A 17,736-nucleotide genomic window follows, 5' to 3' on the forward strand; every position below is an offset into this window, starting at 1 on the left:
TGCATTAAATCCCATCTGCCATTTTTCAGCCCATTTTTCCAGCTGGTCCAGATCCTGCTGCAAGCGTTACTAGCCTTCTTCACCGTCCATCTGCAAACTTGCTGATCCAGTGTACTATACTACCATCCAGATCATTGATATAGACGATGAACAACAAAGGACCCTGCAGCGATCCCTGTGGCACGCCATTAGTTACACACCTCCAGTCAGAGAGACAACCATCTAATATCACCCTTTGGCTTCTCCCTCAAAGCCAATGTCTAATCCAATTTACTACCTCATCTTGAACGCCAGCCAACTGAATCTTCTCAACCAACATCTCATACAATACCTTGTCAAAGGACTTGCTAATGTCTATGTAGACAACATCAACTTCATTAACTTTTCTGGGAACTTCCTTGAAAAACTTTATAAGATTAGTTTGGCATGACCTACCACACATAAAACCATGCTTGCTATCCTTAGTCAGTCTCCTGTTTATTCAAATACTTGTATATCCCATCCCTTAGAATACCTTTCCATTAACTGACCCACAACTGATTTCAGGCTCACCAGCCTATAAGTTCTTAAACAATGGAATGACGTTAGCTATATACCAAATTTCTGGCAACTCACGCATTATGAAGGATGATTTAAATATCTCTGCTAGGACTCTAGGCAATTTCTGCACTTACCACCCACAGGTGTTAGGGAACATCTTCTCAGGCTCTGGGGATTGATTCACTCTAATTTGCCTCAAGGCAGCCAACATCTCCTCCACAATCTCTGTACGGTCCATGACCTTATTGCTGTTTTGGCTCAGTTCTATAGACTGTGTTGATCTCCCAAGTAAACACAAATGCGATAATGGCAACATGAGTGAATCTGCAGCTGCTGGAAATAAATAAGAACACGAAATGCTGGCAGAACTCAGCAGGCCAGACAGCATCTATGGGAGGAGGTAGTGACGACGTTTCGGGCTGAAACCCTTCATCAGGAGTGAAGTAACATGGGATGGTCGAGGGGGGATAAGAAGTGGGGGGAGGGCTGAAGTAGAGAGCTGGGAAGTGATAGGTTGAAGGGAAATGGGCTGGGGGAAGGTGGAGGATTATGGGAAATAAAAGAGAAAGAAAGGTAGGGCTGGGGGGAGATTATAGTGAGGGGGGAAAAAGAGAGAGAAAGAGATCCAGACTAAAATTATAGATAGGGATGGGGTAAGGGGGGGCAGGGGTATCAACGGAGGTCTGAGAGTTGAATGTTCATGCCGGCAGGTAGGATGCTACCTAGGCGGGAGATAAGGTATTCAATATTTAATAACCTATTTAAGATCTTCCCCATCTCTTTTGGCTCCATTCATAGATGACCACTCAGATCTTCAAGAAGACAAATTTTTGTTGCATGTAATTCTTTTGCTCATTAGTATAGTTAACACTGACTGCTACCACTGGATCCAACTAACTGGTGCCACAGTAGTGTAGCTATTAGAACAGTGCTATTACACATTGGGACATCTGAGGTCGGTGTTTAATTCTGAATCATTTGTAAGGAGTCCGTACATCTGCTACATGGAATATTTTCTCAGGGTGCTCCAGTTTCCTCCAACAGTCCAAAGGTTAATTGGATATTATCAGTTGTCTTATGATTAGGCTACGATTAAACCGGGGATTCTGGACGGCATGACTCGAATGGCCAGAAGGGCCTGTTCCATGCTGGATCTCAATAAGTAAGTCGATATATGTTTGGTGTTTTGAAACAATACAGCAGTCCCTTTAATTTCAATAAAATTGCAGTGCTTTTTATAGTTGTGTCCCTGATTGCCTGGCTTATGAAGCAACTAACGTTTTTAACTTTTCATTCTTTGGCTTAATAGAGTCATATAAAATGAAAACTGGCCCAATTTGTCCAGGATGACAAGGTGACAACCTCAGCTAATCTGATTTGTCAGTATTTGGTCCAAATCCCTCTAAACCGTTTCTGTCCATGAACATATCCAGATGCCAATGACATGTCCAAATATCCATGAATATATCGGGATATCTATGGGCATATCCCAATGTCAACTGGCACATCCCAAAGTACATGGGTACATCCCAAATGTCGGTGAACATACCCAAATGTCTATAAGTATATCCAAATGCCCATGAACATACCCAATGTCCATAAACAGATCAAAATGTCCATGGGCATATTAAAATATGTACGGACATATCCAAATGTCCACGAGCATATTCAAATTTCCATAAATATATCCAAATGTCCATAAACATATCCAAATGTCCATGGGCATATCCAAATGTCAATAAACATTTTGAAATGGCCACAAAGATATCTAAATGTCCATGTGCATACCCAAATACCCATGCACATACCCAAATGTCCACGAACATCTCCAAATGTCCACAAGTATATCCAAATGTCCACGAACATATCCAAATCTCCATGAACATATCCAAATGTCCATAAATATATCCAAATGTCCAGGAACATATCCAAATGTACACAAACATATCCAAATGTCCACGAACATATCCAAATGTCCACGAACATATCCAGACATCCATGAACATATCCAAATGTCCACGAACATATCCAAACATCCATGAACATATCCAAATGTCCACAAACATATCCAAACATCCATGAACATATCCAAATGTCCATGAAAATATCCAAATGTCCATGAACATATCCAAATGTCCACAAACATATCCAAACATCCATGAACATATCCAAATGTCCATGAACATATCCAAATGTCCACGAACATATCCAAATGTCCATGAACATATCCAAATGTCCATGAACATATCCAAATGTCCACGAACATATCCAAATGTCCATGAACGTATCCAAATGTCCACGAACATATCCAAATGTCCATAAACATATCCAAATGTCCACGAACATATCCAACTGTCCACGAACATATCCAAATGTCCACGAACATATCCAAATGTCCATGAACATATCCAAATGTCCACGAACATTTCTAAATGTCCATAAACATATCCAAATATCCACGAACATATCCAAATATCCACGAACATTTCTAAATGTCCATAAACATATCCAAATATCCATTAATATATCCAAATGTCCATAAACTTATTGAAATGTCCATAAACATTTCCAAATTTGCATAAACATATCCAAATGTCCATAAACATTTTGAAAAGGCCACAAACATATTGAAATGTCCATAAACATATCCAAATATCCATAAACATATCCAACTGCCCACCAACATTTCCAAATGTGCATAAACATATCCAAATATCCGTGTACATATCCAAATTTCCACGAACATATCCAAATGTCCACAAACATTGGGAAATGGCCACGAATGTATCCAAATATCCATGAGCATATCAAACTGTTCACGAGTATATCCAAATGTCCACGAACATATCCAAATGTCCACGAACATATCCAAATGTCCACGAACATACCCAAATATCCATCAACATATCCAAATGTCCATGGGCATATGCAAATGTCCATGAACATATCCAAATATCCATAAACATATCCAAATGCCCGTACTCATTTCTAAATATACACGAACATATTCAAATGTCCACGAACATTTCTAAATGTCCATAAATATATCCAAATGTCCATTAACTTATTGAAATATCCATAAACTTATCCAAATGTCCATAAACATATCCAACTGTCCACCAACATTTCCAAATGTGCATAAACATATCCAAATATCCATGTACATATCCAAATTTCCATAAACATTTTGAAATGGCCACAAACATATCCAACTGTCCACCAACATTTCCAAATTTGCATAAATATATCCAAATATCCATGAGCATATCAAAATGTGTACGGACATATCAAAAAGTCCACAGACATATCCAAATGTCCATGAACATATTCAAATGTCCACAAACATATCCAAATATCCATGAGCATATCAAAATGTTCACGAGTATATCCAAATATTCATCAACATATTCAAATGTCCATGAACGTATCCAAATGTCCACGAACATACCCAAATATTCATCAACATATCCAAATGTCCATAAACATTTGGAAATGGCCACGAACATATCCAAATGTCCACGAACATATCCAGATATCCATCAACATTTCCAAATATCCACAAACATATCAAAATGTGTACGGACATATCAAAATGTTCACCAGTATACCGAAATGTCCACGAACATATCCAAATGTCCACAGACATATCCAAATGTCCACAATCATATCCAAATGTCCATAAACTTACTGAAATGTCCATTAACTTATCCAAATGTCCATAAACATTTCAAAATATCCAGGAACATATCCAAGTATCCATGAACATATCCAAATGTCCATGAACATATCCAAATGTCCACAAACATATCGAAATATCCATGAACATATCCAAATGTCCATAAACGTTTCGAAATGGCCACGAACATATCAAAATGTCCATGAACATATCCAAATGTCCACAAACATATCCAAATGTCCACAAACATATCCAAATGTCCATGGATAGGAAAGTCTTAGAGGGATATGTGTCTACTAGTTGTACTTGTCAATACCATTTCCTCTGGCAGCTTCTTTCGTACATCAACTGATTGATCTGTGTCTGAAAAACAGAGTTCCCACTCACTTTAAATCTGTTATCCCTTACTGCTACAATTGTTTTAATCTTCTTTTTACCTTCTATGAATCAAAATTAAAGTTTTTCTGATTCAGTTCCAAGCTTACTAAACAAAAAAATTTAAATCATTACTAAGATGCAACACTTTCAGAGGCTGAATACTTGGCGACTGATCTCCAAATTCATTAGTCGCGATTGCTCTACGTGGATCAGTCTTTGTCTTTCTGAAATGTTAATAAACTGGAGCTTTCCTAGAGAGGTCACAAGACATGACAAAGGAGCAGAAGAGGTTTAGAAACATGCTATCAGGATAGAATTAATCATCAACCCGGTAATTCGCCTTCAAGTTCAATCTACCAAAATGTGTAACTTACAGTCTTCTGGACTGAGCTCCATCTGCGACTTCTCAGCCCAGCTCTCTATATCCCATTGTAACATACAACAACTCTCCATACTATCCACAATAAAACCAACCACACTCCTACTTCCTCATCAAAATCATTCATAAAAGTCGAGTAAAGATACAGAAAAGTAAGGTGGATCCCTGGACACACCTGCCAAATTCTGCCCCTATCTAAGCCTTTTGCACTAGAGAGATGCCAATCAATATAAGGGAAGATGAAATCATCCATGATAACAATCCTGTTAATTTTGTATCTTAAATCTGCTACATATCTGTTTCCCATTGTTCCTATTACTATGGGAGGGGGTAGTGCAGAGAGATATTGAATATTTCCCATAGAGTGATAGCTGCCTTGCTGTTTACGACTTCCATCCACACTGACTCAGTAGATTCTCCTTTTATGATGTCCTCCCTTTCTGCAGCTGTGATACTAGCCTACTTAGCAATGTCACCATCTCACCTTTTTTACTTCTCTCCCTGTCCCTTCTGAAACATCTAAACCCCATAACATCAAACAGTTATTCTTGCCCTTGGAACAGCCAAGTCAGAATCAGAATCAGGTTTATTATCACCGGCATGTGTCATGAAATTTGTTAATTTAGCAGCAGCAGTTCAATGCAATACATAATACAGAAGAAAAAAATAAATAAACTAATAATAATAACAAATAAGTAAATCATTTACAGTATGCATATATTGAATAGATTAAAAATAGTGCAAAAACATAAACAATATATATTAAAAAAGTGTGGCTGTGTCCAAGAGTCCAATGTCCATTTAGGAATCAGATGGCAGAGGGGACAAGCTGTGTCTGAATAGCTGAGTATGTGCTTTCAGGCTTCTGTACCTTCCACTTGATGGGAACAGTGAGCAAAGAGCTTTCCCTAGGTCTGGAGGTCCTTAATAATGGACGCTGCCTTTCTGAGGCTCCGCTGCTTGAAGATGTCCTGGCTACTTTATAGGCTAGTACCCAAGATGGAGCCGACTAAATTTACAACCCACTCCAACTTCTTTTGGTTCTTTGAAATGGCCACAATCTGATTCTATTCCTTAAATGCCAGTAGACAGATTAGGTGCTATTTTCACTTGGAATTATTTACAGAATGATTAATACATGTACATTGAGGAATAGTGATTTAATAGAAAGGTAAATAACATCAATTCTTGATTTAATCAAAATAAATATATCTATTGCTGATTGGAAGCAAAATTAATTTTTGGTTGAAAGTGTATTGAGTTAATTACCTGGTGCATTTCGCTCCTGATACTCATGTTCCTGACTCCAAAATTATCATCAGAATTTCTGACATAAGCACTACTTTAATGAAATACTGTATGTGAAAATTTTTTCTCTAATCTTGGCATAGAGATATCTATTTATTTTTTATGAATTTAGAAGATGTGGATGTTGCATGTCCAGCTAGCATTTGTTGTCTATTTCTGATTGCCTCTTCACCAAATAATTTGTTAGACCATTTCAAAGGACATTTAAGACTTAAGTCTATGAAAATCAGCTGAATATCTGAAATTAAAACAGAAAATACTGGAAATAATGTCAGGCAGTGTTTACAGAAAGATAAAAGAATTAACATTTCACCATCTTTAAGTTTGGCAACTCATTTTGTCTCCTCCTAGCCATTGCAGTATGGTAGGGCAGTGGGTAGTGTAATACTACTACCAGCACCAATTCTGCCATTCTCCCCTGGAGTGTATGGGTTTCCTCCAGCTGCTCCAGTTTTCTCCCATATTTCAAAAACGAATTTGTTTGTAGGTTAATTGGGCACATGGGTGTAATTGGCTGTCACAGTCTCATTAGGCCGTTACTGTGCTGTATCTCTAAATAAAAAAGTTAAAATTAAAATTAAAGATATTGGATCAGTTTCTCTTTTTGCAGATGTTGCTTCACCTGCTGAATGTTTTCAGAATGTCATTTATAGTTAAGAGTTGTGCATATTGCTAGGTACATGTTGACTAACAGGTTCAAGTTCAAGTTTAAGTGTTATTCAGCCATATGCATGTATACAGCCAAATGAAACATCGTTCCTCTGGGGCAAAGATGTAGAATACTGTACTTACATCACACACAGCACATATAGTTACTATAGCATATACAGTCACAAAAATAATATCAGCTAAGTGGAGTGGTCTGAAGATTGATGGTGCATGGGATGTTGTCCTGGAGACATGTTTCTGCAAGGATCGCCTTGTGCACAAGGACCTGGTCCAGGCAACAGCCCAGGCCACACAGCTCCCCCACTGTTTGCCTTACCAATGAGCCAGACATGTAGTTTTTTATATTACTAATATTAAACATGTTCTTGAGCTCATGAGTAAAATATTTAAGACACGCATTTGTTGGACTGGAGAGACTGCTGTGACCAAACAAATGACAAGTGACAATGTATTACCTTTCTTTACGGACATTAGTCAATCACCAAACCAGGGGTTTAATGGTCATTATTACTGACTCCAGTTTTACACTCCAGATTTATTTCATTACTTGAATTTAATTTGTTGATAAGAAGTGAATTGTCAGACCATTTTCCAAGGAGAAATGGCCATTACCAGCAGGCATTGTTTTCAGGTGATTGGAGGAAAGTATCATGGTGACGACAAGGATACCTTCTTTATACAGAGAGTGGTAGGGGCATGGAATGCCTGCCAGGGACGGTGGGAGAGACAGGTACATTAAGGGCAATTAAGAGACTCTTAGATAGACAGGTGGATGATAGAAAGTGGAAGGTTATATAGATGGGAAGGGTTAGTTTGATCTTTCTTACTTATTTGAGCTCATCATTCCCACTGGGACATAGGCTACTGACAGCAGCTCACCACAGCCTTCAGTCCTGGGCTAGTTATCCCGAGGTGTAGCCCATCTTCTAACAGGATGATGTCTTCTGCAGCTCTGGGTTTTTACGGGAACGGGTTGCTAAGCCCATGGCCAACCCTCCTCCTTTCACAGCTGAGCTTGGGGTGGAGCATGGTGGAGTTAGACTAATCTTAGAATAGGTTAAAAAGTCGACAAAGCATTGTGGACTGAAGGGCCTGTCCTGTACTGCAGCATTCTATGTTCTAAATTGGTCAAATATAAACTTGAGGCTGGATGAATAATTCATTCATTTCTTGGATCATAGTAGAGCAGGTTAAGCATTGTGATATTCACTGCCTTAAATTAAGAAAATTCATTTTTAATGTATTAACATCAGCATTAAAATAGTAGACAATGGAACACATCAAAGGGTTTCCTTTTTAAATTTCCAAGAGAAATTATATGGCTTGAGAGGATGAATACATTTTTTGAAACAGCTTTAGTTTGGTTTATGTTGGCTATGCTCAGAGGAGATTCACTAGAATTATCTTGGGAATGAAAGGGTTAATGTAGGAGGAGGGTTTGATGGCAGTGGACCTGCACTTGCTAGAGTTCAGAAGAATGGGGGGGATCTCATTGAAACCTGTCAACTATTGAAAAGCCTAGATAGATAGATAGATAGATAGATAGATAGATAGAGGTGGAGAGGATGTTTCCAGTAGTGGGAGAGCCCAGGACCAGAGGGCATAGCCTCAGGATAGAAGGTCACCCCTTTAGAACAGAGATGAGAATGAGATTCTTTAACCAGAGAGTGATGAATCTATGGAATTCATTGCCATGAATGGCTGTGGAGACCAAGACATTGGGTGTATTTAAAGCAGTATATTCTTAATTAGTACAGGTGTGAAAAGTTAAGGGGAGAAGGCAAGAGAAAGGGGTTGAGATGAATAATACATCAGTCATGATGGAATGTCAGAGCAGATTCATTGGGTCGAATGGCCTAATTCTGCTCTTATGACCTTATTCTTAAATTTTCCTCTCACAACCTCATTTAGCTCAGCAATATAACTGCTTCCTTTGGAAAGAGAAAGCATGCAATAGTAGGTATTCCCTGTATTTATGCAAAGTTCCTTCTTGTGGCATCATGTAACATTATATTTAAGTATTTTCTTATTCAGGACAACCATATTATTTATATTTCAAGAAAATCAGTCACACTAAAAAGAGAAAAGGTCATGATTGCCTTTTGCTTTGTGTGCTGGATACACATAATTAATGGTTTTATGGTACAACACCAACATCATCAGTCAAAGGAAGTCATGCATATTCCATACTTTTCATGGCCCTATTTGCTTCCACTATTTTTTGCCTTTTGTTTTACATTCTGATGTGAGAATTCCATTGTGCAGAAGTTAGAGTAAATTTTGGATAAGCCAAATGAAGGAACACTGTAAATGAATAAGCCCCAAATCTTTCAGAATGAGTTTGGATGAACTGAATTTGACAATACAAATTCACAGACGCTGACTGGTCTCACCTATCACCTGCCAGCTTGTACTCTTTCCCCTCCCCACCTTCTGTCTCCTTCCTTTCCAGTCCTGATCAGGGGTTTTGGCCTGAAACATTGAATGTTTATTCCCCTCCATTGATGGGACATGACTTGCTGAGTTCTTCTAGCATAGAGCAGCACAGTGATGTAGCAGTTAGTGTAACACTTTTACAGAAACGCATGTTCCAGCCTGCCACTCTCTGTAAGTTCTCTCCATGACTGGGTTTATTTGTGATCATTTTGGGTTCTGTTATTGTTGTTTTGTTGCACCCCTGCTTTGATTGCATTCTCTGTTTCAGATGGCAGGGTTTACGCTCTGGGAGGGATGGGTTCTGACGCAGCTCCGCAAGCACTGGTACGTGTGTACGACCCAGCCAGTGATCACTGGCATCCCTTGCCACCAATGCTGACACCCCAGTACGCAGCCTCGGCCTACCTCAAGGGCAACAAGATTTTTGTCCTAGGTAAATGAATACTTCTGGCAGGATGAATAGTCTGTTATTGCTGTAGCTTTACTTGTTTCTGTTTCAACACCTACCGGTGTGTTAAAGTTGTTTTAAACTACTTTAATAATGCTTATTTTAATTGTTGAAGTGGGGCACTGAAGTTGTACTTGTCCCGGGGGCAATGCCATTATTAAAGCTGATGTAATTAATGCATTTTTGTCTTTCTGGTTGAACACATGGAGGTTGGGAACAGATGAAATCGGGACATGAATCACTCATTCTGCTCTTTGAGCATACCTCCTGATTTGGCACGAAAAAAGTTATTAAACTCATTCTATCTATATTGGCTCTAAAAGCCATTCATCCAAACCCACTCCCTGTCATTTTAGTCATTATCTTTGATGTTATCCCTTTCTGTTCCACAGTAGCATGCACCCCCTTTCACAGTCCCCCTCCGCTCTGCTCATTCCATCTTTCCCATAGCATAGCTCTGTCCATTCAAGGTAAACAGATTTGTCAGCTGGCAATATCAGTACCATGACCCATTCCTAATCATCCCATCAGAGTTATGGCAGAAGCCAATATTAAGCCGAAACACTTTAACTTCTTTATGCTTAACTAAAGTACCTACAACATTCAATTTTGTCAAAGATAAAGATTAGCTTTATCAGTCACATGTACAAAGCATCAAATCAAACCAGCGAGGATTGTGCTAACTCACTAACCCTAAAGATCCGTCTTTGGTATGTGTGAGGAATCCAGAACACCTGGAGGAAACCCACGTGGTCACAGGCAGCAGCAAGATTTGAACCCCGATTGTGATTGCTGATGCTGTGCTTTTGCTTTTTGTACCATGTTAATAATTGGTTAGAATAAAGAACAAACTCTTCAGGCTTGTTCCACGTGTTAAGGTTTACACTTTCAGTATCATTCACGTAACACTGCTGGCCTTATTCTCTCTCACACCTGACCTAGTAAGTGCTGTTGAGGTGGAAGGAAAGCTTGTTCTCCTTCCAGATCTGTATGATCACTAACAGATCATGTAACCTTGCTAACCCACACACCCCAGTGCATATTGAGAGATTAGTTTCATTACATTTTCCTGAAGTCATGTGTACCCAGAATGATGGGGATTATTCCTCCTATCTCCAGATTGCAAAAGAACACTCCTGTCATCATCATCCAACCATACTGACCACTGGATTGAAAACAAGGCAGGCTGAAGCTCCTTAATACCAAGGATGACTCAGGTTAGCAGCTGATCTAGGCCTGTAGCCTAAATCTGTGCCATTTTGGAGCCTCCTTGTAGATCTTGCATTGCTGTGTTCAAATCTCAAGCTTGGACTTCTGCGCTGTTATATATCTTCAGATATTTGTGAAGGTTACTGAAAGCAAAAACTAAACTGTTTCTTTGACAGTGTTCTGAGCACTAAAACCACATTGTCCAAATACAATCCACAAATAATAATGTTTTGCTGTTTTGTCAGGAGGAAGACAAGGTAAACTGCCAGTGACTGCCTTTGAGGCCTTAGACCTGGAAACAAAGAGCTGGACGAAGTACGCCAGTATTCCCAGCCGCCGTGCATTCGCTAACTGTGCCATGACCGAGAAATGCTTCTACAGCATGGGCGGCCTACAGCAACCAGGCCCTCACAACTTCTATTCCAGGCCACACTTTGTAAATACGGTGGAAGAATTTGACATGGAACAAGGTAACTCAACTATTTTATCTCTTATTTATTTGATGATTAACTGTAAATTTTGATGTAGTTGAGGAAAGTGCAGGCCTTCAGGCTCTTCTGGTGATTTGTTCATCTTGTTCCTAAGATCAACAGGCTTGATTCTTCTGCTTTTACCTTCTTTCTCTTTTTTTTGGTATCAGCTTCCTTTCACTGAAGTGCTAATTCAGACATCTATGTCAAAACACTGGCATTTCAATATAATGTAATAGGAGAGAGGTAAAGAGGATCTGGCCTCCAACTTGCTTATTCAGAAGTAATTGACAAAGGCCCATGGGAATCAGTGAACAATTTAAGACAGTGAGCACAAATAATATCATTCCATATCTATGTGATTGCGTATCGCTCATGCTGAGAGTTTTATGATATTCAGGCTTTTGCATCAATGTCATTAATTAGTTTGCTGCTCCTAAGAAGGCAGCAAGTGCCAAGGGTAATTTCAGTAATCAGCAAAGAACATTTTTTGGATATTTAAGACATCTGTGAATAATCATTGGAGCATTTCTGGTGAAATGTTTCCTTGGTTACTTGGGTTACAATATTTAACTTAATTAAATTTAGCACAATAGATAAAAAGATTATTAGATGTAATTGGCAAGATTTACCTTTACAAATTTTGTCAGAAATATCAACTTCACAAGAACACATGAAAATAGGAACAAGAATGAACCACTCGGCCCCTAAGCCTGTACTTAACATTTAACATCATGACTTATCTGCCCTTGGCTGCAGCTCCTCATCTGTGCCAGGTGCTCACTGCCCTTAAAACCCAAAATCTATATAACTTCACTTTAAATATTTCCAATGATACAGCCTCCACAACTCTCCAGGGTATAGATTCTAGAGATTCACTACCCGCTGCAATAAGAAATTTCTACCTATCCCTTTCTGCCTTTGAATCACCAGCTTCTGCAAGAGGAAATGTCTCCATATCTTCGCCTTAAATAATCTGCCCATTACCTCTATCTAGGATTCTTCATTTGAGTGTCTCCACCCACTAGAAACACCTCACCAAGCTGTCAATCTCCTTGATGTTTCTTACATTTCAGAAAGGTCACCCTTCATTATTTCAAGTTCCAACGAACACAGATTAAACTTTTTAAAACTATCAACCCTCTCATTTCAGGATTTAGTCTGGTGAATGCATTTTGAACTTCTTCCAATACAACAATATCCCTTCTTATAAAAGGGGACCAAAAATTCTGATACTGCCTGAAAAGAGTTTGTACATCCCTCCATGTGAGCGTATGGGTTCCCACTTGGTGCTCTGGTTTCCTCACACATTCCAAAGACACACCGGCTAGTCGGTTAATTGTTCGTTGTAAATTGTCCTGTGATTAGGCTGGGCGGTGTGGCTTCTTGGGCCAGAAGGGCCTGATCTGCACTGTTATCTCAAATGAAAATAAAATGAAGACCGTGCACACTACTCCCAAGTGTGGTCTCTTTAATACACAGTACAATTGTAATTGTACTTCCCTATTTCTAAACTCAAATAGCTTTACAATAAAGCCTTTTGTCCTCTAAATCATTTTCTGCAGCCGCCTGCTAACATTTTGTGATTGATGTACAGGATCCCAAAACAATGCCTTCACTATAATCTCTCCCCATTGGGATAATGGTCAGCCTTTTGACTTTTTATTCTCCATTTGCCAAGATGTTGCTCATGAACCTAGTCTGTCAATGTCCTTTTTTCAGTCATTTCTTGCAATGTGCATATTTCTGTGTCATCAGCAAACTTGGATACCATTCATTTGCCCTGTGCTCCAGGTTATTAATCCAAAACATAAATAATTGAAGGCCATGAACACGGGTCACCCCGCTGTTTGCATCCTGTCAACTTGGTTAGCACTGTATTAAGTAAACTAAGACACGTCTCAACGTAGGTACTGATAAAATTAAGATTAGCTTTATTTGTCACTTGTACATCAAAACATCAAAATATACAGTGAAATGTGTTGTTTGCATCAAATCAAGTCAGTGGAGATTGTATTGGGCAAGTGTCACCGTACATCTGGCAACATCATAGCTTCCCCTTAACTCACTAACCCAAACGTGGGAGAATCCCAGAGAAAACCCACATGTAAAAACTCCTCACAGACAGCGGCAGGAATTGAACCCTGATCTTACGGCAGAGCTGTAAAATGATGTGCTAACCACTATGCCGCTCTGTGTTAACTTATACCATAGTGTATTATTTTACAGTTATGATTATTGTCAGAATAGAATATTCATATTATCAATTAAAGTCTCATTGGAATTATGCAATGAGTGGGAAATGCACTCAGCTTGATCATTGTATTCTCTTCTCCTGTAACGTTTCCCATATTACAACAGCAATAGACTTCAGATTAACTCCCTGAATATAAACTGTATCACCACATCTATGTTCTGGCAGTTTCATTAGTTGATCTTGCTGTAAGCGATGGAATGTAAATGAGTTTTTCTCTGCCTTCCTCCCAGCAGTAGTCAAATGCTCTGTGTCATATAGAGACTTACACTGAGCAATTATTTTTGGAACTAAAGCAAAATTTTAAAGCTTTAGGAGGAAAAGCTAGAATGTTCTTTATTAAAGCTGCAAAATACTGTTTAATGTTGTAATGATCGGAGGTTTTACCTTGAATTTGAAGAAGAAATAATGAGTAGTGGAAGCCCAAATTGTCAATGGGTATGCAGTCAATATAGCCAAGAATAGTTGCAGGAATACATCATTATTATCATTTTTGCTGTTACTTTCAGTGGTACAAATGGGTCCTAATTTATTCTGCCTGTCACCCGCACACCTGTCCACCTGCATTTCTTCTCTCTGGGCTTCCCTTCCTTATCTGTTTCCATCTGCCCATCATCCCTCCCCTATCTGGTTCCACCTATCGCCTTCTGGCCTTTGTCTCTACTGTCCCCTTCCCCTCCACTCACCTGGGTCCATTGCCCACCATTGCCCCCCTCTCCTGGTTCCATCTATCATGTACTAACCTCTGTCTCATCCCTCCCTCTGCCAACTTTATACTGACAAACTTCCTTTACACTCTTGTTCCTGATGCAGGGTCTCAGTGCACCCACAGATATTGTTTGATCTGCAGACTTTTAGTTCTATAATCCAGTGTCCTTGTGCCTCCTTATATAATCTTGCCCTGATACTCAGGAGGACTGAGATACTTGGCCTTCCCTTATTCACACTAATCTGGTCTTTCTTAAATGTCCATTTTGCAGCTGCCCCTTTACTATAACATGGTTGCCACTGACAACACCAATCAGAATTTCAACTGATTCAACTTCAGTGTATCATTTGAGAACAAGGATGTCCGGGGGGTGGGGGGTTGTGTTCAAATGTGATTCGTCGATTTTCTTTTTATGGGATAATGGAAAGAAGCCTGTTCAGAAAGGAGGCAGTTTTTATTCTTTATTTTCATGAAAAATCAGACTGTCCAGGGACTGATATATTACCACTATCACTTTATCTTAACTCCTCAGCCGCTCTCACATCAATTGTTCTCGCACACAAAAATTCAGATTCAGATTCAGTTTATTGTCATTTAGAAACCACAAATGCAATGCAGTTAAAAAATGAGACAACGTTCCCCCAGAATGATATCACAAAAGCATATGACAAAACAGACTACACCAGAAAATCTATGGAGTCTCTCAAAAGCAGAGGTGGAGGAGTATGCCTCATGATTAACTCTTCTTGGTGCACAAATATATCAGTGCTGTCCCAATTCTGCTCACCAGACCTAGAATATCTAGCAGTTCAGTGCTGTCTTTTTTACCTACTGCGGGAGATTTCCGGGATCATTTTGGTAGCGGTATACATTCCTCCTCAAGCCGCTGTCAATCAGGCTTTAGATGATCTGAGCAATGGGATCAACATGCACGAAACAGCGCACCGTAGCACCTTCACCATCGTTTGGGGGATTTTAACCAGACCAGTCTGAAAAAAGTCATTAGGCAACTACCATCAACAGATTACTTGCAATACTAGAGGAAGCAACACACCGGACCATTGTTACACCACCATCAAGAATGTCTACCATGCTATTCCACGCCCTCACTTCGGGAAGTCTGATCACCTGGCTGTACTTCTACTCCCTGAGTATAGGCGGAGACTGAGGACTGCAGCACCAGTAGTGAGGACCAAGGTTTGGACAGGGGAAGCACAGGAGCGCCTACAGGACTGCTTTGAATCGGTGGACTGAATTGTATTCAGGGATTCATCTTCGAACCTGGATGAGTATGCTGCAGTTGTTACTGACTTCATTAAAACCTGTGTGGATGAGTGTGTGCCTACAAAGACTTACTGTACATTCCCAATCCAAAAGCTCTGGATGAACCAGGAGATACGTCATCTGCTGAAGGCTAGATCTGTGGCATTCATGTCTGGTGACCCAGGTCTGTACCAGAAAACCAAATATGTCTTGCAAGTCAAGTATGACCCCCATGGACATTGAACCCGTGAACACTATCTCACTTTTCAAAAACATATTATTTCTGTTTTCTGCATGATCTTTAATCTATTCAATATACATATACTGTAATTTATTTATTTATTTAGTTAGTTTTTTTTTCTCCTTCTATATTATGTATTTCATTGAACTGCCGCTGCTAAGTTATCAAATTTCATGACACATGCCGGTGAAAATAAACCTGATTCTGATTCTGACTTGCTTTGTCACGGTTTTTCTACTGGGGTTAAGACAGTTCCTCCCTCTGCCTCATTTTCCTTCCCACCAGCTGTGCATAAGCCACTCAAAGAATTTGCATTTGACTACATCAAGACAGAACAGCTAACACCAAGCTACAAAAAATCTCTCTTTTATCAGTAATGCACTTTACAATTCTTGTTACTAAGAATAGTAAGGTGTGAGATTATGTATAATCTCCAGTCATCAAGAGTGGTGAGGAGATTACACAGATTGTTGGACATGTCACATCCAATAATATTTTGTTCAGTTTCTAGCAGGCTCTGCTTCTAATTGCACTTACTAAATTGAACAGGATAAAAGGTCATTCATTCATTTGTATCAAAACAAAAGCTAGTGTGTTGAATTTCTAAAAGCTTATCCTCAGTTCTTTCCATGTGATTACATGGAGAGCTTATTTTCATAATAAATGCAAAGTAATTCTGCTACCTGAAAATAGTATTAATCACTATATTGAAACGTTACAAAGGAACAGAAGTTGCCCAGTCTTTCAAATACATTTCATTCCTCTTCCAAATGTATTAAGAAGTATCATTCTAAGTTGGCACGGTGGTGTAGTGGTTAGCACGGCACTTTAGAGTACAAGCAGCCTGAGTTCAATTTCCACCGCTGGAGCGTCCACGTTCTCCCCGTGAATGCCTGGGTTTCTTCTGAGCCCTCTGGTTTCTTCCCACAGTCCAAGGACGTACCAATTGGTAGATTAATTTGTCATTGTAAATTGTCCTGTGATTAGGCTAGGATTAAATCAGGGGTTGATGGGCAGTTTGGCTCAAAGGGGCAGACGGGCCTGTTACGCGCTGTATCTCAATAAATATAGTAAATAAACAAACAATAAGACAAATAAATCAATCATTCAATCAATCAATTAATCTGTTACCTGTACTTTGGATTAATTAATTTACTGAGAGTATGGCCCACTTCGTGAATGCCTCCCCCAAGACAGGGGTTCCCAACCTGCCATCCGTGGAGCCCTTTGTTGTATATTTCATATTACAATAATATTTGAGTAATCTTAAATATATATATTTATATATTGTATGATTAAGCATTCTTGTTCACGTTAATAATTCATTACAGGTTACATGTACAAATGCACAAATTGCATATATCATTGCACTACATTTGCCTCACTTAAAGTAAACACCAAGGTACAAAACCTAACGTTGGCAATGAGTTATTTTAAAAACACACCCGAGATAGCTATCAATCTGTTGAAGCACAGCGAGATGTTCAAACTTAACAAAAGCACAGCCCAGCATGGGTATATACAGTTGAGCTGGCAAAAAAGGCAGGACAGTACATGTTCTTCAGAAGAGGAGACACGATCCAATTTCAAAACAAAGTCAGAAAACAGAAAACTTCATGGGTTCATATACAGTGAGTACCAGGTGATAATAATGACAAAAAGGAGCAGAAATGGCTAGTTACATTGTAAAGGTAGACACTTCTGATTACACAACGGATAACTGGATTTTATATGCTGAGCAAATGAAACAGTAATT

The 17,736-nt window shown here is 39.2% G+C and overlaps 1 protein-coding gene across 4 annotated transcripts in view; it reads left to right on the forward strand.

The window, feature by feature from the left end:
- Window positions 1-17,736, forward strand: part of LOC132378043 (kelch domain-containing protein 8B-like) — a 179,215-nt gene that overhangs the window by 28,295 nt on the left and 133,184 nt on the right. For all 4 annotated transcript variants that reach the window (XM_059944687.1, XM_059944691.1, XM_059944688.1 and 1 more), the window contains exons 2-3: window positions 9,655-9,819; window positions 11,289-11,513. In XM_059944687.1, the coding sequence (XP_059800670.1) occupies window positions 9,655-9,819; window positions 11,289-11,513 (390 nt within the window). The remainder of the gene's footprint in view (window positions 1-9,654; window positions 9,820-11,288; window positions 11,514-17,736) is intronic.

Source organism: Hypanus sabinus, chromosome 19, assembly GCF_030144855.1.
Source record: "Hypanus sabinus isolate sHypSab1 chromosome 19, sHypSab1.hap1, whole genome shotgun sequence".
Taxonomy (NCBI): Eukaryota; Metazoa; Chordata; class Chondrichthyes; order Myliobatiformes; family Dasyatidae; genus Hypanus; species Hypanus sabinus.